Source organism: Typopeltis vanoorti, chromosome 3, assembly GCF_054136105.1.
Source record: "Typopeltis vanoorti isolate ZY-2024b chromosome 3, IOZ_Tvanoo_1.0, whole genome shotgun sequence".
Lineage (NCBI taxonomy): Eukaryota > Metazoa > Arthropoda > Arachnida > Uropygi > Thelyphonidae > Typopeltis > Typopeltis vanoorti.
This window is the reverse complement of record NC_143551.1, coordinates 156453507-156481395: the sequence shown is the minus strand read 5'-3', so window position 1 is coordinate 156481395 and position 27889 is coordinate 156453507. Positions and strand designations below refer to the sequence as shown.

The 27889-nt window shown below is 35.4% G+C and overlaps 1 protein-coding gene across 1 annotated transcript in view; it reads right to left on the bottom strand.

Moving 5' to 3' along the window:
- Nucleotides 1–26802, bottom strand: part of LOC150108691 (protein white-like) — a 172382-nt gene extending 145580 nt beyond the window's left edge. Inside the window, exons 1-2 of the mRNA XM_090390509.1 lie at nucleotides 26607–26802; nucleotides 12370–12605 (exon numbers count right to left, since the gene is read on the bottom strand). Of these exons, the coding sequence (XP_090246635.1) occupies nucleotides 12370–12605; nucleotides 26607–26802 (432 nt within the window). The remainder of the gene's footprint in view (nucleotides 1–12369; nucleotides 12606–26606) is intronic.
- Between the last annotated feature and the right edge of the window lie 1087 nt (nucleotides 26803–27889).

Sequence of the window (27889 nt, the reverse complement as noted above, 5' to 3'; positions counted from 1 at the left end):
AACAAAATTAGGAACACTACACAGGAAAATTGTGTCAACAGTGATCTGGACACCTTACACGCAACAACCAATATCCGACAAGCATATGGCGATACACAGAATTCTGAGCATTAAAAACCTGAAACACTATATGACATTAACAAGGAATTACTTCAACATCATCTATCGAAACAACAGAGGCACATATCGTATAACACGACCTACAACAACTCTCTACATCCCCCTGTTCTTTTGTGAGATCACATCAGATACCCACGCAACTCAACAACCCACCAAGAAAGTTAAAACACGTAGATAACTACAGAACATTAAAAAACGAACTCTAGAAAATATACCAACAAAGTTAAGAAACCATTAACACTAATATACACATCACAAGTCACTAGCATCCAATACCTACATCCCATACATAAACAGTAGAAACAACACAAATAGTAGTGAAAGCTAAATCCCTCTCTCTCATAAAAGCTAACCGAAGCTTCGAAGCAGGTGGGATTAACTTGCCTCACTCATCTACAAGTAATCCTTATAAGCAAATGCAGAAACTTGTATGTATAATCATTCTTTCTCAAACTTAAAAAAAAAAAAAAATAAAATAAAATAAAAATAAAATTAAAAAATTAAAAAGGTATACAAAAAATTCTGTATAATATTCATTGTTAATATTAGAAGAACATGTGTTGTAAATATAAAGGCAAAAAAGTATTATTAAAAAAATTTTAATTGAAATTCAATGTAGGAATTGCAGCACTTAGTGCTGAATCTGTAAAATTATAAGATGCAATGTCACACAAGATGTTTATTGTATGTATAAATATTTTAGCAATCAATAAATATGTAAAAAAAATAAATAACAATAAAATTAAAAAAAAAATTATTATTATTATTAAGATAAGAACAAAGAACAAACACCAAGTAAAAGCAACGACTTACCTTGGTGTGTGTGTCGTTGTTTTTGTCGTCCCTTCCTTATCCTAAGATTACTGACAACTTAGATTCATTCAAACTAACGGTTAAAGACTAGCTTAATACTCACATGAAACAAATCAACAAAAAATTCGAGGAGTACGAACATTACATACAATATAATAATTACAGTGTGTAAGAAGTGCTAGGAACTGTGCGAGACATAAAAAACGAAATTAACTGTAGCGATAGAAACACAAGAAAATCTCAAGCGCGAAAATGAAGAATTGCGGAAAGAGGTAAACACCCTGAAGCGCCAATTCGAGCATATACTACCAAAAGAACAAAATAAAGAACTATAAACAGAAGGAATACCAAAAGAAAAGACAGAAAATTTAATTTGGTCCAATCAGTTGCACTAAGTAGTACAACTAATTGGACCAAAATCGGCATTCCATTCACAACCACGGATATTGTCTCTATTAATCCGATGACCACAAAAAATAAAGAGAGAGAGAGATAGAGATAGATAGATAGATAGATAGATAGATAGATAGAGAGAGAGAGAGAGAGAGAGAGAGAGAAGAGATCACCACCAATCATTGCTCCTTTTACCAGCAGAAGTCTGATAGACTGCATTCTAGCAGCAAACAAGAAAACAAGGCCGACAACATCGATCCTAACTGACAATTAACTCTCAACTCCAATGGGATATAAAATCTTTTATACCAGGCAAGGGAAAAAAACTAGAAAAAACTATAAGTTCCTGTGGACATATTTATGAGACAGAACAAAACACTTGAGTTTATATAATTGCAAGAGAATCCGATCTAAGCAGTCTACTAATACAGTATATTAACTCTGCCCATCCTTAAAAACAAGACTTAAAATTATTTTTAAAAACTATACTGGAGATCTCAAATCTGGGCGAACATATCCAGTTAGAAAATATAAATTTCAAACCCTTTGAAGAAATGGACAGAAAACATTTCAACCAATACTGACTTCATCATACACACAAACATAAGAAGTATAAAGAAATACTGGCTTACATTGATAACACTGCTCAACTACACCTTGACAAACATAGGCGTACTAATCCTGACTGAAGTTGCAATAAATGACACAGAAATTTATGCATACAACATTAATAACTACCAGGCCTAGAACTTATGTGGATCCAACAAAAGAGGAAGTGACATCATGGCATTTATCAAAGGAAAATACAGTGTGACTGAAAAACAAACTCGTTTCAAACATGCGCAAAAACTAATTTTGGAAATCACAAATAACGACAAAGATAGCACCAAATACAAGATAAACGTAGTACACAGACCACAGATAATAATCAACTCAGCTTTCTACACGAATTAGAAGCATGGCAAAGAGGCGTTGAGACCCCCCAAATACATCAGCTTATCCTAATGGGAGAAATTAACATAAATACTCTTGACCATAGTTTTTCACCCACTAACACATACCTTGATATACTAAGTCAGCACAACATAAACTTCCCAACAAGAGAAGAAATACTCAACAATTCACTAACACAATCATGCATTGACCATATCAACATACGGGCTTCCATTCATACATATACCTCACCAGTAATTAACACCAAAATCGCCGATCACTATTTTGTCTCAGCTTCGTTTTATTACGCCACCACCTTCTCCCCCCCCCGCCCCTCCACACACCGCAAAACTCGACAAAACGTGATCATATTAAACAGCATTGTCGACAATCTTATAGAAATACAGACTGGAATTGTCTACTCAAATAAACGATCCTGTTACTTTATACGAGAACTTCCAAGTAATTTTTCACAGAAATATACAAAAAGGCAATAAAGCCTACACAAACGAGGCGACATACAGACAATAACCCATGGACAAATGGTGACATTATAAATAGTATTACTGTAAAGGAAAATCTATGGAAAAGACTAAAAAAGTCACCCAGTAACACTCATCTACAAATATTATATAAAAACACAAGAAATAAACTAACAAAAACTGAAAAATTCGTAGGACAAAAAGACACTACTATTTTCAAAAATTTCCGGAATATGATAAAAAAAGAGGTAAACATAGGCTACACTTAACGAATTACTAACTCGAAAAAAAGAAAACTTGTCCACAATATTTTATCTCAAAAAGCTTCGGACAGGATATCAACCAAAAAGAACTAGGCAGACTTATTCCTTCACACAATATCACACAACTCAAAAAAGATAATCTACCAACGATCAACAAAAAGTTACTAACACAAAGTCAACAGCAAACCATGTATTTTCCACCCCTAATAAAACAGGAACTGTTTTGCTCTCTTACAGCTAAAACCAAAGACCACCACTCCAGAAACAGACCTTTTAACACACTTTAAACATATAAATCCTATACTTCTGAGACTCATGAACATAATATTCGACACTGGCAATATTCTACAACAACTAAGCACTGCGACAATTACGCCAATTTACAAACATGGCAAAAGAAACGATGCATAAAAATACAGACCAATAGCTAACCTACTATTCATTTCCAAACTTCTTGAAAAAATAACACACACACACACACACACACACACACACTAGACTACAGAACTATTTAAAAAATTACATTATCTCAAAAAACCAATACGGCTTCCAGAAAACAAAAAGCACCATCACGTTATTAGAAGATATCGCCGACCCCATAAACACAGCTCTCGATAAAAGCAAGTTTGCTGTCCGTATACTTATTGACATAACTAAAGCTATTGATATACACTGGAACATGACTTACTACTGACTAAACTATACTCAATCGGGATAAGAGGAATACTACATGCCTGTCTCTCAAACAGAACACAAGTAACAAAAATAGACACACATTACAGCAGGGTATACAGATAAAAACGGAGTCCCACTAGGCGCCATATTATCACTTACCCTGTTCAACATGTACATTAACGACTTTCACAACCTGGCCACAAGAAGTTGAATATACCATAGTGCAGACGACAACGCGCTACCAGCAGTCATGCGAGAATTATACACCTCACAGTACTATCGCTATACTGTCACATATACCGATCACATCCATAACACATGCAAAATACCTTGGCCTTTACACAGACTGCCATCTTAAATGGACAAAACATATAGAATACCTACATAGTAAACTCTGCATAATAGAAGCAAAACTTTTCCAAGTAAAAGAAATGATTTTATATTACATAAAAATTCCTATATCACGGTATTTGCGAATCGCTGCTCAGTTATGGTATAATATAACAGGCTATGCAAACACATCAAATAGTCATCTAGCGAAAACAGAAACATTACATAGGAAAATTATTTCAACAGTGATTTAGAGGCCTCATATACAACAGCCAATAACCGAACTCCTTATAGGATGCACAAACTCCTGAGCATTAAAAATCTAAAACAGTACTTAATGTTACTAAGGAATTATTTCAATAACACCTATCATAACAAAAGAGACACGTATCATATAACACGACCCAGCACAACTCTTTACACGCCAACATCCTTCAACACTCATACGGTTCTGAAGTGAGATCACATCTCATACCCACGCTACTCAACAACCTACCACAAAATTTAACACATAGACAATCACAGAATATTAAAACATGAACCGTGGAAGCTATACCAGCACAATTAATATAGCATTCACACCTACATACACTTCACAAATCACCAGAATCAAATGCCTACTTTCCATCCATAAAAAATACCAAAACATAAATAGTGTATGCAAATCCCACTCTCTTCATAAAAGCTAACCCTTGCTTTGAAGTAGGTGGAATTAGCACAGCTTAATCAAGTAATCAACTAATCATCACTATCCAATCACTACAATTAACTTTCATGGCGCAATACCTTAACCGATATCTCTCGCTATTACGGGGTGTGCTATTCCGGGTATTCCTGGTGTGCTAGCGGTGCTCATCCACGAAATATTAGTATCACCGATATTATATTTTTGCATTTAAAGTTAAAGATCCTCAATTGTTTGCAGACTTAAAATTGAACACAATAGACTAATGCTTCATTGTCCTCTTCAGGAGGGTAATAAAACATTAGTGCTTTATGAAGAGGGCACTTTTCGCTGCGTAAACATTGCATCACATTCACGTTAATAGCCAGGGTGTGCTTTTCAAGATGCATATATTTTTGAGCCCTTCGAAAAGATGTAAAGAGGGCACAGTAGGTCAAATTCTTAGCTTTCTAATATTTTTAAACCGCTGAGAAGGCGGAGCTAGATGAGCTAACAGTTTGAGCTCACCCAGCACCTAGCATCTGTGATTGGTTATTGTGTCAACTAATTCAATTGAACGTTTTCACTTGTCATGAGTTGAGGCCTTTTTGTATGCGATGGCTGTATTACAAACAGCTGTTACACATGTTTTCTGGAACTGAAAATCTGAAAGTGGATGTTAAGAGAAAAAGGCTAATTGTTTTTTCTTTTGCTTGTGCAGAATAGCATCTGTTGAGGTTGCAAAGTTTTTTAACGGTATAGAGACATTTTTATTCTAGTATTCGGAAACAACAAACAGTAAAAATATCTATTCCTGAATAAAAATGAATATTCTGTGTATTATAAGACGTTGTCGATCTAAAACAAAATACCAGCATATGTGAGATTGATAAGAGAGAAGAGCTGCTGATACTAAAATAAATAAAAAAAAAACTAATGCATTTAAGATTCTCGAAAGTGTGGATAATTCCAATAATGATCGGATGTTATGTATACTGAGTCCCAGTAAACAAAATGAAATTCTTGGAAAACAAAGCGAAATATACAGCAGGTGAAATATACAAACCAGTGAAATACGCATGACATGTGCAACAAATTTTATGAGATGATTTGCTGCTCCATCAAACCATATTTATTTCTGCAATACCCCCCCCTCTCTCTTCATAAGTTTATTTTTTTTAATTATGCAATCATAAATTCACTTATTCGTGTTTAGACTTTATAGGATCGAGCTATTCACTCTACCCAGTAACTTATAAGACACACATATCACAAATGATAATTATTAATAATTCGCTTACTATTAATGAAAGTGTTTCTACTCACACTTATTATTTCCTATTCTTACATGTCTTATAAATGATGGTTCACATATTTTTTTCATCTTTGAGTATTTCAAATATACCAATCAAATATAGCATTCTCCTTCATTGTTGTTTTCTAATAAATCCTAAAACAAACAGATTGTTTCTCTACTCTATGCAGAAGTTATCGTGCAATTAATTGCATTGGACCAATTAAGATGAGCGCTGATGTGCTATGTCCTCTCCAATACATCGATAAAAATGCAATCACATGGTCATGGGCGTCCGCAGGGGGAGGGGAAACGAGGCAATAGCCCCGGGATCGATTAAAAAATTCCATAAATTATAATCGTAAAATTGATTGAGATATGTAATCTTACATTTTCGACCCTGGGACGCATTTTCTGTCTTAAAATTTTATTATGGGTTGGCCTGTTTCGGCCCAGGGTGGGGTAGCCATAGAACACGTGTTTTATTGCAGCAATAAAACAAGCGTTCCTGTTTTTGGTTCATCATTTTGCGATTTCTGAACAGTGACAGGTTAGTTTCCCCCTGTGTCTGGTGAGTCACTGAGTGAGGTATGAATTGCAAATTTATAGTGAAACAAATTTAAACAAAAAATACATTTTAAAAAGGTAAATGTATGTAATTTGTTAGTTTTATGATTTTTTTACTTTTAACAGAAATACCATAAAATACCGTATTTGCCGGCGTATAATATGCACTTTTTTCCTCTGAAAAAATAGATCTGAAAATCTTATACGCTGATACTCAGTTTTTTATTATTTTCATTTCTGGAAATTTTCTCTGTTCCGAGTTATGCGATTTCTTTATTGCTTTATGGCATCTTTTGTGATATTTTGCGGTGTGTGTGAGAGCATTCCAGTTATGTTGAGCAGCGTTTCTCAAACTTCAGACATCCGCGTTCATATGATTCGTGCGGTATTAACAAAAGATCGTGCTACTAAATGACAAACACAAACGCACAGTTGAGTTGAAATGCTAATTCTCTTCAACTGAATTCCTTATATAATATCTGAAACACATTCACTATATATTTCTTTGTTTTAACACGTTCACTCAAACAAAACCATATGTTGCACTGGCAACATATGGTTTTGCTTGAGTCATACAGCATTTTCTGTGGGAGGGGGACATTAGTTAGTGTCATTAGGACACTAACTAGTTAGTGACATTAGGATTCATTAGTTAGTGCCGTTTTTATCCCAATTGTCTCTAATTGCACTGTTTGCTGAGAAACATATTACACAGCCCGCAGATGTCTCTGTACCTTATCAGTGATACAATAGGAACGTTTTACGATCTCGAACTTCACGGATACATTGGATTTTATTCTATGCGTTAATGATGCATAGCCAAAAATTGCCACAGACCCCCTGAAGACTTTTCACGTACCCCTGGGGGAGGTATGCATATCACACTTTGAGAAACATGACATGGAGTTCAGTGGATGCTTATGCGCTGTCATCGACGATCATAGCTATGTCCTGTTCGTTTAAACTTTCCAATTGTTGTCGCAGTTGTGAACGGTGATAAATTTCTGCCGTTAAATTTTCTCTAAATTTCTTGGCAAATTATGGCTGAAAAATGTCGGCATTGTTACAATATTGCATACAAGCTACGTGTGATTGCGTATGCTAAAGACTATGGAAACAGGGCTGCAGAGAGGCATTTCGGACCACCCCCAACTGAGAAAATGATAAGAACTTGACAGAATCAGGAAGAGGATTTTAAAAAAGCAACTCACTATAAACATAACCTACGAAGTAGAACTGCAAAATGGCCAGAACTTGAGACAGAACTGAATACTTGGATTTTTGACCATAGAAAAGTGGGACCTTCAGTGTCTACAAAAATGATTATTCATCAAGTGAAAGCGATAGCCACTAACAGAGGGATCGCCAACTTTACTGGATTAATATCATGGTGTTCAAGATTCATGAAGAGAAATCAGCTATGTATGCGGACTAAAACAAAAATATCACAAAAGATGCCAGCTGAATATGAAGAAAAAATGATTGAATTTCATCGATTCGTCATTAACGCAAGGAAACGAGAAAATTTTGAACTTGCGCTAATAGGAAACATGGATGAGGTTCCCTGACTTTTGATGTGCTCTTAAACAAAACTGTAGATTATAAGGGTACTAAAAGTGTTATTATTAAAACTTCGGGAACGAAAAAACTCACTACACGGTTATTTTATCCTGCTCTGCTGATGGGACAAAATTGCCGCCACTATTGACTTTTAAAAGAAAGATGCTACCCAAAGAAAAACTGCTTAAAGGAGTGTTTGTATATGTTCACGCAAAAGGCTGGATGGATGGAGGAGGGATGAAGTTATGAATAGATAAAATTTGGTCTAGGCGCCCTGGTGGACTGTTGAAGAAGCCTGCCATGCTAGTATGGGATCAGTTTCGTTCTCACAGAACAGACGTTGTTACAAATAAACTCAAGGAATTGAAAACTCAGTTAGCTGTAATTCCAGGAGGTCTAACTAGTGAACTTCAACCTTTAGATGTCTGTATTAATAAACCATTTAAGGGATTTATGAAGGAGAAGTGGAACAGCTGGATGCAGTCTTCAGCTTTTGAGATTTCAGTCTTCAGTTTCTTTGAGTGGGTCAAAGCTTTATGGGATGCTGTGAAAACTGAGACAGTGGTTAAATCATTTAAGAAGTGTGGAATTAGTAATGCACTGGATGGTAAAGAGGACACTTTGTTGTATGAGGACTCAGATTCTGATTTAGAAGAGGTTTCAAGTGCCTCTTCATTTAGCTCTGGAGATGAATTTCTGGGTTTTGAGGATTAAAAGGTAGATGCTCTTTCCTAGTTAGATTAGGTATTTGTTGAAAGTAGACCTACTTATTACTTTATATTTGAAAAACTGTCAATTCATTATAATATTTAGCGATAAAGTTTTTTTCCTAAAAAATGTGTACAAAAAAGGGGATGCGTCCTACACGGTAATTTACGGTAATTACCGTGTAGGACGGTAATTACCGGCAAATACGGTAATTTAGGATTCATTAGTTGCTTTTTAATAAAATATGCCGGTAAATTTTTTATATATGAAATTGTGCTAAACGTTTGGTGGTGGAGTAATGGTGCGGTGTGCATTCAGCTGGTTTGGAGTGGGACCACTGGTCGTTATCCGTGCTATTCCTTGATATTCCGGACAAACATCCACTGTGGCGTTTTTATGGAACGGACCTGTGTTACTATCAAGACGACAATGCCCCATGTCACAATGCTGACGCTGTTATGGAATGGTATGAAGAGATGAGTGTTAAACGACTGCCCTGGCCTGTGCAGAGTCCTGACCTCAACCCCATCGAACACCTGTGGGACGAATTGGAGGGGCGATTGAGGTCCATAGCATCACGTCCTCGATCTGTCGCTGAACTGTATTGCTTTTATGGAGGAATGGAGACAAATTCCACCTTACGTCTGCTGCACATTGGTGGAAAGCCTCCCTTAAAGGGCGCAAGAGGTGATCAAAGCCAAAGGTGGACATACCCGATATTAGGATTCGCCTACTGGTATCAATTGTAAATTGCTAAAGTGTCCAGACAATTATTTTTAGATAGCGTCTATATATAAAGTGAAAAAGGTAATAATGTTAACCACTCTGTGAAAGCGTGAACTATAATTGCAAACTATTCCTGTGATAGTTATAATAATATTACATGAATTGTTCGACTAAATGAATAGCACGCAGTGCAAAGTATATGAATTGAAATCTGAACTGAATCACATGTGAGAAATTGTAGCATTATTTCCTAAATTGTATTGTATATTTATGTATATTATTTGATAGATAGTTATTTTACTATTAATAAATAAACAAATAATAATATTATTATTGATTTAAAAATAGCATTGTTAAGAAAGTGAAATGAATTCATTCAGCATTCCTATAGCATGTTAACAGAAAAGAAACTGATAGCGTAAATTGAAATTGCAAAAAAAAATATCATTGTTTTTAAAAAATAGCAATGTTAAAAAGTGAAATGAATCAATTCAGCATTCCCTACTGATAACAAAAAAGAAACTGTAAATATAATTTGTGAATTAAAATGAACTGCAGATTGAAAATAGATTGTTGTGAAATATAAATGTAAATGATAAAATGCAGAAAAAAATTATGCATATTTATATAAAATTATTCCACAACCAATATCGTTAAGATGAAAAATATCTCTCTCTTAACAAATTAAAGGAATCATTGCAAATATGTATGTGAAAAAAATGTAAAATACATTATTAATGTTATTATTTATGCATATTTTAATAAGATATTTACATAACATTCTGTACTGAGTATTTGTAATGAACAAAAATGTAATAGTAATACTTCAATTCTATATTTGTAAATATTCTGTATACGTGATGAAGAGGATAATAAATTTTGTCAAAAAAAATATTTTATTTTTTGTGACTTTTTTTTTCCTTCAGCATTTTATCTAAAATACAAGAAAACCTGCAAATAATTCTTCTAGATGTAAGATCACATTGGGACGCTTCACTGGCATTAATACAAGTTTATAATAATGATGCTGACGTGGGTTGTCAGTCAACTAATAGGGAATGTGACGGCATTATAACAAACATCCTACGCAGTCATGGATTGTTTATTCTCGCGTCCTTGCATGGAGATATTCATATGTGAAATTGTACACACTTTGCTTATTTATGCTTAGGCTACGCAATATCTACGTCAGAGCACTTTACCCAAGAATCAAAGTATACGTCATTCTTTATTGTTTTGTTCAATAACACAAATATTACGTTGCTTTTGAAATAATTCTCGTTTCCCATTTCCAGCACTTTGTTATTCACGAGTGTTTTCAATCAACTTTCACAACTAGTCAACATCTTTATGGATTTTGCTTTTATAGTATAAGAGTAGAATGTTGTTTAGTAATCCTGATGATAGTATAAATGCTATATATTACTATGATTTTATGCACCATAAAACAACATAAAACCATGATTTTGTGCAGCGTCATGGAAGATACCAATATGCTAGATTTAAAGGATGAACACGTGTAGTTCATATTCTAGTCACCGATTAGAGAAGCGTTTTCTAGGCCTTTTGCCAGTGGACTACTGAGATAGTTAAAGTTCGACGCATGTAATTGGATTTTCGTTTTTCTGAAGGAACTCGAATTTTAATCCGTAACTCAGAATAATTAGTCATAGAACACACACACACACACACACACACACACACACACACACACACACACACACACACACACACACACACACACACACACACACACACACACACACACACACACACACACACACACACACATCATCATCATCATCATCATCATCACATACCTATATATGTTGCTCTCATGACTGATTGATCATCTCTACTTTCCTCTACTAGATGATGAGTTTGCATATGGGAATGCCTTCTGTAGATGATAAATGAATTTCATCTCTAACTGTGAGACAACCGACACTCTGTTTAATGGAGGCCTTAAGAATTCTAGGTTTATTTTCTAGATTAAGTTTCTGCAGTATGTCACGGTTACCTAACGTAAAATACTTTTGTTGCTATTCCTACTCTTGTAACTTCTCTTGTCCAACGGCCGATTTAACCAAAATGCAATTAAAAACATATATTAAACATATATTAAACAATATATAAACATAAGTTTCTTACAGGAGAAAAAACCCTATATGGAATGATAAAAGTCAATGTGGTTAATAACACATTGACTTTTATCATTTCCTACTGAGAAACATATTTTTACAATTTTTGTTACACCCTTTACATTGTACAATTACAGCATGAAGCATATGCAGCTTTGTGTACCTATTATGACCTTTCCATAAAAGAGCATTAATTGATCGTCGGATTTCGAACTTTTTGTATTCAAAATAAAGTTGTTTGCGTATTTTTGATGACATCTTCCTTTTCTTTTCGCTTTATTTATTTGGATAAGAGTAATACGTATTGTGAAAGTAAGATAAAAAAAAAGCAATGTGCATTGTTACATGGTTACATTTAAATATGAAAAACCAGTCGTTACTTTAATGCATTCCATCATTTCTTAATCTAAATATTCCTTGTAATGGATTCTTTTTATAGAATTTAAAAAAAAAATTAAAACATTGCATTTTTATGAAATGAAGTTATGTTTAAGAATAAAAATACAAATACCTCAATTAGAACTTCTTCAACTCTATTCATTCTTTGTTCGTTCGTTAGATGTTGGTCCATTCTAAGAAAAGACTGAAAACAAACAGAGTTATTCTCTGAGAAATTATGTAAATATGTTCAAACTCTCTACTCTAAACTGCAATGTTTTACTTTATTACACCGTTTCCCAAATCATGAGATGTTATATACCTGAAATATTAAGTGCTCCCGTACTGTAAGAGTACCGACAAATAGATCATCCTGTTGGACATACGCCATCATACGAGCAAAAGACCGATTTCTCTTCTGTCCATTCACCAGAACGCAACCTGATACTGATACCTTTCGAAGATTTCTTCCTGTTAACACATTCATAAGAGTAGTTTTCCCGGCTCCACTTCCTCCCATGATTGCCAGTAACTGACCCGGCAAGACTTCTCCGCTAACTGGAACAAAATTCGTTCAAACAGTTATTTGTGAAGAGTAGTGTAAATCTAAAGTGAAGAGTCTCGCAATAAACACTAAGGACTCGTATTTCAAGATTCTTCGGGAAAAAAAATTTATAGAAACATAAAGTGGATTGTAACTATTGGCTAGAAGCACCAAAGAAAAATTAATTTTATTATCTGCATTTTTTTCCCCGAAGAGTCCATGATTTTCTTTTGATTTCTCTTTTTCTATCATGATAATAAAGTCTCCGGCTTAACTAAAGACAAAATAATTTTTTGTATTCCTTAAAATATAAAAAAACTTCAGAACGCGATATTACAATTATTGTTGCTAACACACACGCACTCGCGTGTGCGCGTGCACGCCACAAAATGACTGGAATTCTCAATATATGGCTTCTCTTAGCCAGTCCAATCTGAACTTCATGTGTCTCCTGTTTCCACAAATGGGATCCGGGTAAAAATCATACCTTTTCTAGTTGAACGAAATACGGCCTAAATTCTCGACCCAGAGTTGTGAAGGGGTGTTGTTTCCATGCTAGGTATCCAATATCCTCGTTCTGTTCATCCCTTCCCTGTCATATGGATCGCGGATGACGACGTTCAAGGATACGTTTCAAAGACATTGTGAGTATCTGGTGTGTATACAACACCGAACTTGAAACTGAACTATCCAACAACTACCGTGACCAACATGATCACCAGACTTAAATGAGATCGAACATGTGTGAGACGCCTTGCATACTGACAGCCATCGTCTCAATCACTTAGTGAGCTACAGTCTGCTCTGGTGAAATAATGGGCTTTTCTGCCACAGATATTATAGATACCCTCATATGGAGCACGATCCACCTCGACCAGGCTTGTTTAGTTATTAGCGAGGGATCACATGCCGTGCTGATGTTATTTGACCAAGGTTTCGAGCATACTATGTTGATTTCTGTTATGTGATGTTTTTTTATACACCCTAATGTAAAGATCATTATACCCTGACCAACGTTTCTGTTGTCTCCTCCCTTCATTGTACACCCATGCCAAATTCTGTGTTGCTTCATCGCAAACTGTACGAGTTAAACCACATTTCTAAGTGTTTTATTAATTTTGTTGAGCATGTGTAGTACCATCACCTTGACGATACATATCAGGTATCTGATTACGAAATTTTTAAGAATAGCCGAATCTATCACCAGGTATTTTGCGAAGTATGATCTGATACCTGATAGGAAAACTGCATATAAAATAAATGTTTTAATGTTTCAAGAAAACTAAAATGATTAGGAAGAGAGTGAGATAGCGAGAGAGAAAAAAAAATAATAATAATGATAATAATAATAATAAAATAATAACAATGACGTGGCAGCAAATATTGCCTTTGTAACGGTAGTAGGATGAGTATGTAGTTAGTTATCGACGAATCAACGTTATCTTCGGCCTTATCCCTGTCTTTAAGTAGCAGGCAAATCACATTTACGTTTCAGAGAACATTCGAAATCGATATTGATTCTGTGCTGGTTTAAGGATGCAGTGAATGTGCATGCAGCGAAGATATTATCAGAATACTGATAATGTCTTCGTTTCTGAATGTAATCCTGTTGCCTGCATAACAATGAAGAAGGGAAACTGATACCAGCAGAATCCCAGAATATTGATGAATATGACATACCTTTCTCTGGTAATAGTTTTAATGAAGGAAGACGTAGGGTAAATAAAGCAACAAACACGCAATAAAATACATTCACACACTGCCAATTGAATATTTATTAATTTATTCTCTAGGACTTCAGTACAAGATGAATGTGTAGCTCTGTGCTAATTCACAATTTGCATAGCGTAATATTGCATCCCGTTTTTTTGTTATGTTTGATTATATCTATTACAATTTATTCATACTGAGGTATGGAAGATTTGAATCGCTTGAGCGAAAATTTTATAATAAACAGTTTTATTTTACCCTCAAGCATTATTTATACCCAAGCTATAATTCGTACCTATTTTTCTTAAATTATGAGAAATTTCTGAAAGCCGTATTGGTTTTGTGAAATAATAATTTATTGATTTTTTATTAATAACAATAAACTTTTATTATTATTATTATTATTATTGAATATGACATACTACTCACCGGACTACTCAATAGGTATAAGAGGAACACTGCATACCTGGTTCAGGAACTATCTCTCAAACAGAACACAAGTAACAAAAATAGGTACATGTCACAGTCGGAGTATACAAATAAAACACAGTATCCCTCAAGGCGCCTACTCTATTCGACATGTACATTAACTATATTCATAATCTGGCCATAATAAGTCAAATATTTCAGTACGCAGATGACACCCCACTACTAGCAATCCACACAGACATCGACACGGCTCTCTCCAAAGTACAACAAGACCTAAATGAAATCACAACATACTTCTACCAATATATTACACAATAATGTGTAATATATATATATATATATGTAGAAAGTATTTTACCTTGGGTATAATAAATGTTAAGAATACCAAGCAATTTTTTAAACCTGGTTTTACTCCATTTCCCAAGTAAGCAAAAAGACAAAAAAGTCAAGTTTGCGCCTGCAAGTGATGCAAGTCTAGCTGATCCTACAGGTAGTGCAAGACTAAGGCAACTTGTGGTAAAGGTGGCATAAGCTCTGATCACTAAATCTTTATATTTACCCTTAATGCCAAAACACATCTCCAAGAAGGAGATGCATGATGTTTTGTATTAAAGGCAGTGTAGTGGCCTTTTGCCTTTAATACAAAACATCATGCATCTCCTTCTTGGAGATGTGTTTTGGCATTAAGGGTAAATATAAAGATTTAGTGATCAGAGCTTATGCCACCTTTACCACAAGTTGCCTTAGTCTTGCACTACCTGTAGGATCAGCTAGACTTGCATCACTTGCAGGCGCAAACTTGACTTATTTGTCTTTTTGCTTACTTGGGAAATGGAGTAAAACCAGGTTTAAAAAATTGCTTGGTATTCTTAACATTTATTATACCCAAGGTAAAATACTTTCTACATTTATATCTCCTCCAGAGATTTTTATTTAATAAGGTTAAAACACCTTATGGCAACTTGTTCTGGTAAAATACTTATGAGCTCTGTATTACTAAATCTTGGTATTTCTAGCCTAGCTCCCACTGATGAGACCTTTTTCAGCGGTCCTGAGAGAAAGCTCCATGTTCCAGTCCTTCTTCAAACCTGTTCCAGCGGATTCCAGCAACAGTTTAGGAGAACCGAAAAGAGAGCTCCGATTGAAGTCCTGCCTTGGTAAGATTCCTTTGTTCTTTTTGTGGTTTTTTTTTTTTTTTAGGCCTATACACGGCATTCCGCTATTTTATAGGAATAGACTATCCTTGGAAAGTCTTCTTCCTTTCTTCCGTTAAATAATGTCTTCGGTTTTACCGAGGGTAAGAACCCTCGGGTTCGAAATAGATACTGGTATTTTCACCAGAGGACGTTTGCGAGGGCTATTATTGACTGCGTCGGGGCAGACAATATTTCTGGTTTCACCCCTTATGGGGGAGGGAAGGTTTCAAGTTGTATGCAAAGACGCTGCAACTAGAGAAAAACTTCTGAAAGGAGTCGAGTGCGAGGCAAAAATTTTTCAACCTTTTGTGGTAGGAAGCTTTGTCAAAAGAGTAAGAATAGATCGTTTTCCGCTTGAATACTTAGAAGAAGACAATGACATCATAACTAAAGTCTTCTCGAAATGGGGAGCTGTTCGGGATATCGAAGTTGGCACGGACGCTGAGATCCCACAATGGAAATCTGGTGAAGTCACCTTTTCCGTCATGATGAAGGCGGAAATTCCGAATTTCGTCAGGATAGGATCGGCCAGGGTAATGGTGAGTTACCTGGGAGTAAAGAGGCAATGCTTTAGATGCGGCGCCCTCACTCATCTTGGGGCCCAGTGCCCGAAGTTAATATGCAAGAACTGCCTGACAGCGGGCCATACAGTAGCACAGTGCCAGTCAGCATGCCTAAAATGCGGCACTAACGGCCATAAGGTGGACACCTGTCCGGACAGAAACCTGGCCGAAAAATTGGGAGGCAGTATTATGCCCAACACGGAAGCAACAGCCAAAAATGTCATTGGCGCAGAACAGAATGAGTTCCCTACCCTGAAGGCCGCGCATGAGGGAACAACAAGAAAGAATCATGCCGCCACGTCTGAAACACTGCCGAATACACCAATAGAGAAACCTACAAGCAGGAAAGACAAAAGGCAGAAAGAACCAGCCACCGAGCAAACCGCCACTACAATTGTAGCAACCGAAAATAACCAGCAGCACCAACAAACAGGAACTATCACTGCAGTCACAATAGACGAAGACACGGAGGCAGTAGATATGGAAATCAACAATGCAGAAAGCACACAAAAGAGGCCAGCTAGCCCTGAAGAAGTAAATATAAAAAAAACCAAAACCAGCTGAAGTTGGAAAAATAAAGTCAACTTCAGAACCCACAAAGTTCCTTCACGCAAAGGCCAATGCACCTATATTGCATCTCTTAAAAGATTTCCCCGAGGAGGAGGCGAGACTACGAAAAGCAATAGAAACATTCGGAGACATTCAACTGATACTCACAGGAAAAAACGGGCCAAGAGTCGTCAGTGCAGAATGGAACGACGTGTTTGTCGATAATATAGATGAAATCACTCCTGAAAAGATCATTGGTCTTATCGATGCAGAGGACGACGTGGGACTAGCACTGCACAGAGGCCTCTACATGCTAAACTACGTCCGTGGAGACAAATTAGCAGATCTCATCATCAAAACCCACAACAATAGACAGCAGGAGGATTTAAACCTCGCCTAACAAGTCAGTCGACTCCTAGTATCGATCTGCCAGAGGGGGAAAAAAAAAAAATCTGGTCTGTTTTTTCTTCTTTTTGTCCTCTTTCAGATTAGAATTTTTGTTGTAAAAAAGGTCTATGTCTATTCCACACAGGAGGGGGTATCCTGAGAACCTGGGCTGCGAAGGCTTACACCGAGGCGGTGCAGCTCCTTGTGGGCTGCATCACCCAGGCCAGGCTCTTCCCCCGCTCTTCTCAGTATTAAACTGGTCATTCCGGTTGAAATTTCAGAATTTTCCTAGTTTCTTACAAAGTGTTATATGTAATTTTAAAGGTTATTTACCAGTTCCTCTTTTTCATGTGGGGCTTCTTTCATTTGTTTTTCCCCACTTTCCTCGGGCAGACTCCTGAAGAGGTGACTGACCGGGAGAAGCTGAAAAGAACGGATGGAGGGAGATAATGTCGGAGATCTGCTTGGTGCTGACATTTAAGTCAGGCCAAGTAGATCGAATGAGGCCTCTTTTAACTATCTACTGCTATCCACTCTATCTTTTCTCCTCCTCTCTCACTATCAAGCTGACTCTCAGCACAACCTTTTTTTAAATCTAAAGAGGCCAGTGATGAAAGGCATGAACTCCCATTCGACCTCAATAAAGGTCGAAACCGGTCTGGGTAGTGGCCTCTTGCCTTTAATACAAAACATCATGCATCTCCTTCTTGGAGATGTGTTTTGGCATTAAGGGTAAATATAAAGATTAGTGATCAGAGCGCATGTAAAGATTAGTGATCAGAGCTCATGCCACCTTTACCACGAGTTGCCTTGGTCTTGCACTACCTGTAGGATCAGCTAGACTTGCATCACTTGCAGGCGCAAACTTGACTTATTTGTCTGTTTGCTTACTTGGGAAATGGAGTAAAACCAGGTTTAAAAAATTGCTTGGTATTCTTAACATATATATATACTGTATATATATAACCTTTTCTGGCATATATATATATATATATATATGCCAGAAAAGGTTGGTCGAAAAGGTTGGTATATATATATATATATATATATATAATACACAATGTGTATGTAATCACACATACCGCTGCATTAACAACAAAAACACATGCCATTGTTCCGAAATCAAACCTGTAACACATGCAAAATACCTTGTTCTTTACATAGATTACCACCTTAAATGGACAAAACATATAGAATACCCACATATCAAACTCCGCATTATCGCTGCAAAACTCTTCGAAGTAAAAGACATGATTCCATCCAACATAAAACAAAACTCCTATATCACGGTATCTGCGAATCCCTACTCAGATACGCATATTGCATAGACTATAACAGTCTATGCAAACACATCAAACAGCCGCCTAACAAAATTAGAAATATTACATAGGAAAATTGTGAGAACTTTGGACACCTTATACACAACAGCCGATATCCGACCACCACATGGCGATACACAGAATCCTGAGCAATAAAAATCTGAAACACTATATAATATTACTAAGGAATTACTTCAACATCACCTATCGATACAACAGAAACACATATCGTATAAACGATCCACAACAAGTCTCTACATCTCTACACCTTTCAACAACTCATATGGTTCTTTGGTAAGATCACATCAGATACCCACGCTACTCAACAACCTACCTTGAAATTTAAAACACATAGATAACTACACAATATTAAAACACAAACTCTGGAAAACACACCAACAAAGTTAATATACCATTAACACAAATATACACATCACAAATCACCAGCATCCAATGCCTATATCCCATCCATAAACAGTAACAACAACATAAATAGTGAAGGCTAATCCCACTCTCTTCACAAAAGCTAACGAAGTTACGAAGTAGGTGGGATTAACTCGCCTCACTCATCTTCACATAATCCTCATAATCAAAGACTGCAGATTATGTAACAAAACAGTCAGTAAGGTGTATAAGAATAATGAAGATACCGATATTAAAAAAAATTGTATGTGTAAATAAGCTGTATAATAATAAGCTATGATCTTCTTCTCCTTGAGAATTCTGCAATTGAGCAGGTTCTTCTTTTAGTAGCAGAAACTTTCCTTCCACTCTCTTCTCTTCTGAGCCTTCTCTTTCAATGTTGTGTACCTGTCTCCATTCAGCATGCCATCTAGCATTGTTTTCCTTACTCTTCCTCTGGGTCTTTTTCCGTCTATTTTTTCTTCAATGGCATCTCTGATGATTCCATTCCCTCTAAGAATATGTCCGATCCAGTTTCCCTTGCTACTTTTTATCCTCCTTAACAGACCTCTTTCTTCTTCTACTCTTTTTAAGACCTCTTCATTAGTTATTTTATATGTCCATTTGATTTTTTCTATCCTTCTAGAAATCCACATCTCAAAGCTTTCCAAAATCTTAATTTCTTCTTTCTTCAATGTCAAATTTTCAGATGCATAGAGGGCAACATTCCACACATAACATTTTGTTAGTCTTTTCTTTAGGTTTTTATCCATTTTACTTCTGAATAAATTCCATTTTCTATTAAAGGCATCTCTTTCCATCGCTATTCTTGCTTTTATGTCACTTTTACATCTTCCATCACTGCTAATAACACTTTCTAGATATTTAAATGTCTTTACTTGATTCAATTTTTCCCTATTTATTCTGATATCCATATTTGCCTCTTTCCTTGCTATTTTCATTACCTTTGTTTTTATGATGTTAATTTTCATTCCATAATTGATCGAGGATTCCAGTAATCTGTTCAACAGGTGTTGCAGTCCTGTTTCAGTATTTGATAATAATGCCTTGTCATCTGCGTATCTTATTGCAAATATCTGTCTACCTCCAATCTTTATTCCTTCTTCAAAATTCTTCAGTGCTTCTTTAAACATTGCTTCAGAATACATGCTAAACAAAATTGGTGACAGAGAACAGACTTGTCTTACTCCTCTCCAATAATACCTGGTTCTGCTGTACCATATATGTCTCTCACCATGGCAATTTGTCCCATATACAGCGAAATAATTAGCCTTCTGTCTTTCCAATCTATACCAATCTTTTCCATTACTTCCACCACCTTATCCCATTTTATAAAGTCAAAAGCTTTTTCAAAATATATATAACAGATATTAATTTCTTTATTCACTTCCAGACTTCTTTCACTTACTATTCTTAACAGTCCAGTCGCATCTCTTGTTCCCCTACCCTTCCTGAAATCAAACTGATCTTCTCCAAGAAATTCTTCCACTCTACACGCAATTCTTCGTGTTCAGATTCTCATAAGTATTTTTGATGTATGAGAAATTAGGCTTATTGTTCTAAACTCCTTGCAGTTCACTGCATTACTTTTCTTTGGTATAGGTATAAATATTAAGGTCATAAAATCTTTTGTTAGTTCTCCTTTGTTATAAATTAAATTTATTATTTTGGTTATTTCTTCAGTTCCTTTCTTCTGAAGTTGTTTCAGGAATTCTGCAGGTATTTCATGTATTCCTTCTGCCTTTCCACTTTTTAGTTCTTTAATGGCCATTTCTACTTCTGTCTTCAAAATCTATGGGCCTAGATCATCTTCATTTACCTTCTTTATATCTTCTAATAGGAACTCATTTGGTCTATTTTCCTTGTCATGTAGATCTTAAATGCATTCCTTCCATCTCATTAGGATTTTATCTTCTTCAATTATGATATGTTCAATTATGTTCCATTCTTATTTTCTATGCCTCTAGCTCGAATTCCATTTCTCTTGTGAGAGATGCTTCTTGCTTTTACATATAAAAGATCATACCTTCCCACTCTCTCATAATTTTCCATTTCTTCACATTGTTATGATATTGATATTGAAAAAAAATTATTTACATTTGTATTTAAAAAAATGACTGTACTGTACATTTTGTACTGAACAGAAAATGTAATAGTGTACTTTATTTATATGTAAATACTCTGTATGATGATAAATAAAATGTTAAAATTAAAAAACATATAACATTATTATTATTTTTTATTTAAAATTATTATTATTATTATTATTATTATTATTATTATTAAAGAGAGAGAGAGAGAAAGAAAGAGAGAGAGAGAGAGAGAAACAGCAGAAGCTTCTAGGAAGAAAGCAGAAATCCCAAACAAACAAAAAGGTATATTAAAAAAGAATGCACTCATTAACTTGTATATTGAATTTTTGTAGAAAAGGAAGTAAAATAATAATAAAAATTATTATTATTAAAATATCTGTATTAAATTCAGAATGTATAAAAATGTTGAAAGAAAAACATTAAAGATAAAATGAAGAAAAAGTATGTATATTTATATAAAATTATTCCATTATTATTATTACTATGAATAGTGTGTTATATTGTATAGTGAATTGCATGCGCATTCGTGCCAAACCATATATAAAAACGACGGATGAATATTTAATTAGTTTAATAAAAATTATATTTATATTTATAAAAATTTAAGTATTCTGCAATTTGTACTGAATCTTTCTGTTGTACAGAAAATATAATGATATGTCTGATTGTATATATATGTGAATACTCTGTATGATAATAAACATTGTCATTGTCAAAAAAAATATATCATTATTATTACTTTGTAAAGTAACGTGTTAGAATATCACTGATGATGATTATTGTATTTATGTAAATAATTTAGAGATCAATAAAAAATTAAAAGATCTCTCTTAACAAATTAAAGGAATCATTGTAAATATGTACGTGGAAATAAATATAAAATACATTATCATTATTAATATTTATGCATATTTAAATAAGATTATTTACTTAACATTCTGGACTGAATATTTGTAGTGAACAGAAAATGTGATAGCAATATTTCAGTTCTATAGCCAGTACGTATTATTGTTTTGTGAGAGAAAAACAAAAACAAACAAAAAAAACATGTTTCTGAAAGGGGAGAACTTTTCTACTGCAAAGATGGAGAATGGCTCACTAGCAGCCGAAAAAAAAGGTCAAAATTTCCACTTGTCATGAAAATTGAACACATGCCTTATCCATTCAACGGGATGGTATCCAGTCGTTCTTCCAACCGTAACGGATAGCGCTTTAGTCCTCCCCCTTTTTCTGAATTGCAAATTGGGAGGGGAAAAAAATATTCTGTATATGAGAAGAGGATAATAAATTTTGTCAAGATTCTAAAAAGAGTAATTACTATTATTATTATTGCTGTTCTCTTCTCTTATGCGTGTTCTGGACTGAACACTCGCTAAGTGTCATTCTATTAATATAAGTAGGTTAATTGTGATAACCCAGTAAATGAACAGATGTTTGTTTGTTCGATTCTATGTGCTCATTGTCTTCAAAAAAAAAAAAAAAAAAGAAGAAGAAGAAGAGGAGGAGGAACTTCACAGACTGATCTCAAAACATTCAATAGTAGTTGCTCATGACCTACTAGGAAAGGATTTTTAAACGTATCCAATTTTTATTGCAAAGGTCATTTTCTTCCCGACGTGTTGTCTTAAATCCTTTGAGTCATGCCAGGAAGAAAACGATGATGAGTTATTTTGCATTGGCATAGTCTTTACATTCCATTTCTTATTCATACCGCCGCTAACCAATAAGACTGAATTATACTTATCAAGATAAGACTAACTCAATACAGCCTACATTAATAAACAGCTCAAGGTTGAAAAGAAGATTAGCCTATTTTCCGATTTTGTGAGGAATAAAAAATGATGGTCGTTATCTTTTCGAGTTCCTTAATTATCAAAACAATCCGAGAATATCCTTTTAAATTAGTATTAATAATATGAGCCCAAAAATGTCCATTTTTGAGAAAGATATAGGAAATATAGTGCATAGGCACCGCGGAACTGCAGCACCCCCAATTTTTCTCGATATATAAATATATTTATTTATTTATTTATATTTGCTTTTAATATTTAATTTTATCATCAACACTCCTATACAATTCTCTTATTTTGTATAAAAAAATAATAAAAATCCATCTTGTAGCACTTCGGAGGGCGAAGGACGCTAGCGGCACTGTGGTTTCCACAGTATCATATTGCTACGCGCGCAAGCATATGCACGTCATAGTGAGATGCGAGCTCTTAGCGTAATGCGGCACTGTTCGTATTACGCGCAGTTCCACTGTTGTTTATATGCAGTTTGCGCCAGTAGTAGAGTGTTCAACCTCAAGATTTTTTCTGCATACAACCCTCCATTAAAGACATTATTGACCTCAGATCTGGATGCCATCCTTGGAGTAAAAGAACCGGTCATCATTGCTGGAGACCTCAATGCAAAGCATCCTGCTTGGAACAGTAAATCTACCAACAAAAATGGTCGCATCCTTTCTAGCTACACAGGATTAAACCATGCTGTTGTGGCTGGACCTACCGAACCAACTCATCTCAGTACATCTGGCACTGCTGATATCCTGGATATAGCCATCATGCAAGACATTAAACTACAGTACAGCCTTACATCACTAAACGAGCTGTCGTCGGATCACAACCCAATTCTACTGCAATTGGGAGAACAAGAATGCCAGTCTCCTCCTTCTCATTCAGGCATATCGTGGGAGAGATTGTCTAAAGCACTTCGGGATCAAATAGGATCTGTCCCTCACATATGCACGCCAGAAGATGTGGAATCTGCAGTGACTAGCCTCACCCAACAGATTAAGTCCGCTATAATGGTTGCATCCTACCAGAAACCTGTTCCCAAGCCTGATCGTTTGCCTGAGGACATTATGGACCTGATCAGAGAGAAGAGCAGAGCTAGGAAGAGATTTCATAACACTCGCGCACCTCAGGATAAGACAGTGCTTAACAGATTGAATGGAGCAGTAAGAGATGCACTTAAAACACATAGAAACGAAGTTTGGGATAAAAAGTTAGCCTCTATCTCACCTATTGATCACTCTATCTGGGGCCTACTGAGAAATATCAAAAATAAAACTAGATCCCTCCCCCCTATAATCTCAAACCAGGGCCTAGTCCACACAGATGCAGATAAGGCAGAAGCCATACTTAAAAATCTTGAGGATCAGTGCAAACCTTCTTATAACAACATTGATTTCAATCATCTGTACAAAATCCACAGACAGGTTAGGCATGCACTAAACCTCCCGGACACCAGTGCCGATCATATTGCACCCGCATCACCTGTTGAATTATATGATATTATTAAAAAACTTAAGAACAATAAAGCTCCTGGACCAGACAGCATCTCAAACAGGGTGATCAAGCTGCTGCCTCGAAAAGCTATAGTGCATCTGACCAGTATAATAAATGCAATCTTAAGACTTCACTATTTTCCTTCCACCTGGAAAATGGCTGATGTGATTCCTATACATAAGCCAGGCAAAGACCCACACTTGCCGCAGAATTATCGTCCAATCAGTCTCATCTCCAATCTGGGTAAGGTTGCAGAGAAGGTCATCCTCTCACGACTCCAAACCTCAGTAAATGACCTAAACATCCTCCCTAAAGAACAGTTTGGATTTCGACAACACCATAGTACTACCCAGCAAATCCACAGAATTGTGGAATATATCACCACCAGCTACAACTGGCGCCAGTGCACAGGAGCGGTATTCCTAGACCTATCTAAAGCATTTGACAAAATCTGGCATTTTGGACTCCTGCACAAACTTATCTCAGCCGGTATCTCACTAAAAATGGTTCATCTAATCCGTTCATATCTTCAGAATAGATCAATGCAAGTTAAAATTAACGGTACTACATCGTCCCAGCGCCATATCTTTGCTGGAGTGCCGCAGGGATCTCTACTGGCTCCATTGCTGTTTTCTGTATACATGTCAGACATCCCACACAATCCGATGACTTCCATTTTAGCACTGTATGCGGACGATACGGCAATACTAACCAGATCTCTCAAACCCCACTTCGTTACCAGAAAGCTTCAAGAAAATCTTCTAAAGCTGGAGGGTTGGTTCTCCAAGTGGAGATTGGAAGTCAACCCCCTGAAAAGCTCAGCGGTTCTCTTCTCAAAAAGGCCAATGTCTCCTGCAGGAGATGTATTACTATTCAATACTACAATTCCCTGGTAGAAAGAAACAAATTATCTGGGTGTGATTCTCGACAAAAAGCTATCTTTCAACCAACATATCAAGTCTGCATGTGCAAAAGCATCTAAAGCCATAGCTCAGATCTACCCGCTAATTAATAGAAATAGCAAACTCAGCAACAGAATCAAATTGCAGCTATACCAGATGACGATTCGTCCTATAATCACCTATGCCTCTCCAGCCTGGAGCCACACCTCTAATACTAACATTATTAAGATACAGCGAGTGCAGAACAAGTGCTTGAGAATGACTTTGAACGCCCCGTGGTATGTTAGAAACAGCCAACTCCACAGAGACACAAATATTCCGTATATTCTCTCTTATCTACAATCTTTAGCTTCCAAATTTTTTCTAAAGACGTCCACACATCCCAACGATTTGGTTCAACAAGCTGCAGCATACGAGCCAACGGACATATTTAAATATAGAAGACCAAAAACTATATTAGCCTCCTATAGCGATACATAATCTCCATGCCCATTCAGGGCGAGCAAACTGCTCGTAAATTTTACCCTCACTGTAACCACGACAGATAGCGGGGAATATGAAAAGCATTGTGCTTCACCCTTAAAGAATAAATGTCAATTGTCAATTAGTAGAGTGTTCGTAGTGCTTATCGTGTTTACTCCGTCTCTTTAAATATCTGGACATTACAATTAAAGACATAACATTTGTTATAGTAATTTTAAATTATACTAAACTATAATTTTATCGATAATAAACAATATTTTTCCATAAAACAAAACAAGAAGAATATATTTTATTTTTAAGTAATTTTGAATTATACCAAACTGTATAATTTTTTCAATAATAAACAATATTTTTTCATGTTTAATTTTGACCATAATTTTGATATTTTATCCAAACACGTGTACACTGTACCTACAGTGTGTATGTATGTATATTTCGAAAGTTGCAGTATCCACACGATTTCAAGCCACGATCCGCCACTGAATATAGTATTACAGAACTAACATCTCCCCCCCCCCCGAACTTATGTAATGATTAAGGTTAATTAAAGTCAATTACAAAGGATAAGGCAATGAAACGAATGTATTATTAATATGTTAATTGCAAATTAATGTTGCATAAACACTGCTGGATAAACAATACAAAAATAAATAAGAAAATACATTACTTACCATCTTTCAAAATGGACTTAGGTGTTGGCCGATTCTTTGATCTGCAGAAAAAGCTTTTGTTATTTGACGCAATGACGTTAATATTGTGCCAAGACAACGTCGTTTGGGTCACAGGCTTAAAATTCTCTTTTACAGTTTCGACACTTATTCCCTCAATCACACAAGTAATCTCTTCTCCAAATGATGAAATAGACATTTCACAGACATGGAATAAGATTCCTGTTAGAGTTTGAAATTGTATGAGCCTCAAAAGACAGAATGGATCTAAATACAAAAGTAATCTCACTGCTCAACAACATATAAAGTCATGAAATGCTAATATCATTACCCAGGCATGTCACGAAACTTCAACTCATCCTGATTAATTGCACTGTGTTTAAATCCTTTGCTACTTAAAAGGTATGTGTGTGTGTGTGTGTGTGTGTGTGCGTGTGCGTGCGTGCGTGCGTCAGTTCTATCTGTTATGAGTAATATAATATAATACTTCCTCTTTATATACCAAGTACATAACAGTTTTTTTTTATTCATTTTCTTTATTCTCATTTCTTTCATATCCAAAAGTTAGTAATTCATCTTTTTGGTGTTTATTTTTTCATCACTGGTTTTAAGTTTTTCCTCTATCTGAATGTATTTTCTGCACTCGGTTTTCGTATCTTGTACATATTACTTTTAACTTACTATCTCGGCTATGATCAAGTCTTTTGTCAAGTTTTACCATCCTTACCATCAAAAGTTTTGCAAATGTAAATTAATATCCGTTAATTAAAACCTCTTTTAATTTTGACTTTTTTAGCTTAGCTAAGGGGGGGGGAGGCTGCTTCATTGCCAACAATAACTCAGTTTTTTTTCTTTCTTTAAACAATTTTAGGAGCATGATAACTTTTTCAGAAATTTTACAGCACTTCCGCTTTATTTTGATTTGCTTTCACTAAAGGGGGTCTAATCTTCCACTTTAGGTTTACCTTCCGAATAGAAGAATTCCTCTTAGGTTTTAATTATTAAGCAGAGATCGTTCTTCTAAGAAACAATACATTATTTAACATTACAAGTAAAATAACAAAATAATTCTTTCAGTATTACTAGTTATGTTTTTGTATGTCCTAATATAATGGCGTTGAATGCAATTTAACTACTAACTATTATTGAAACCCATTGAAGCTTTAAAAGCCTCAGTGGGTTTCAATAATAGTTAGGAGGAAAATTTATTTAAATCAGAGGTGGAACACAACTGTTTACGATTGAGATATTTTTTGATCCTCAGTCTAATAAATAAGAATATAACG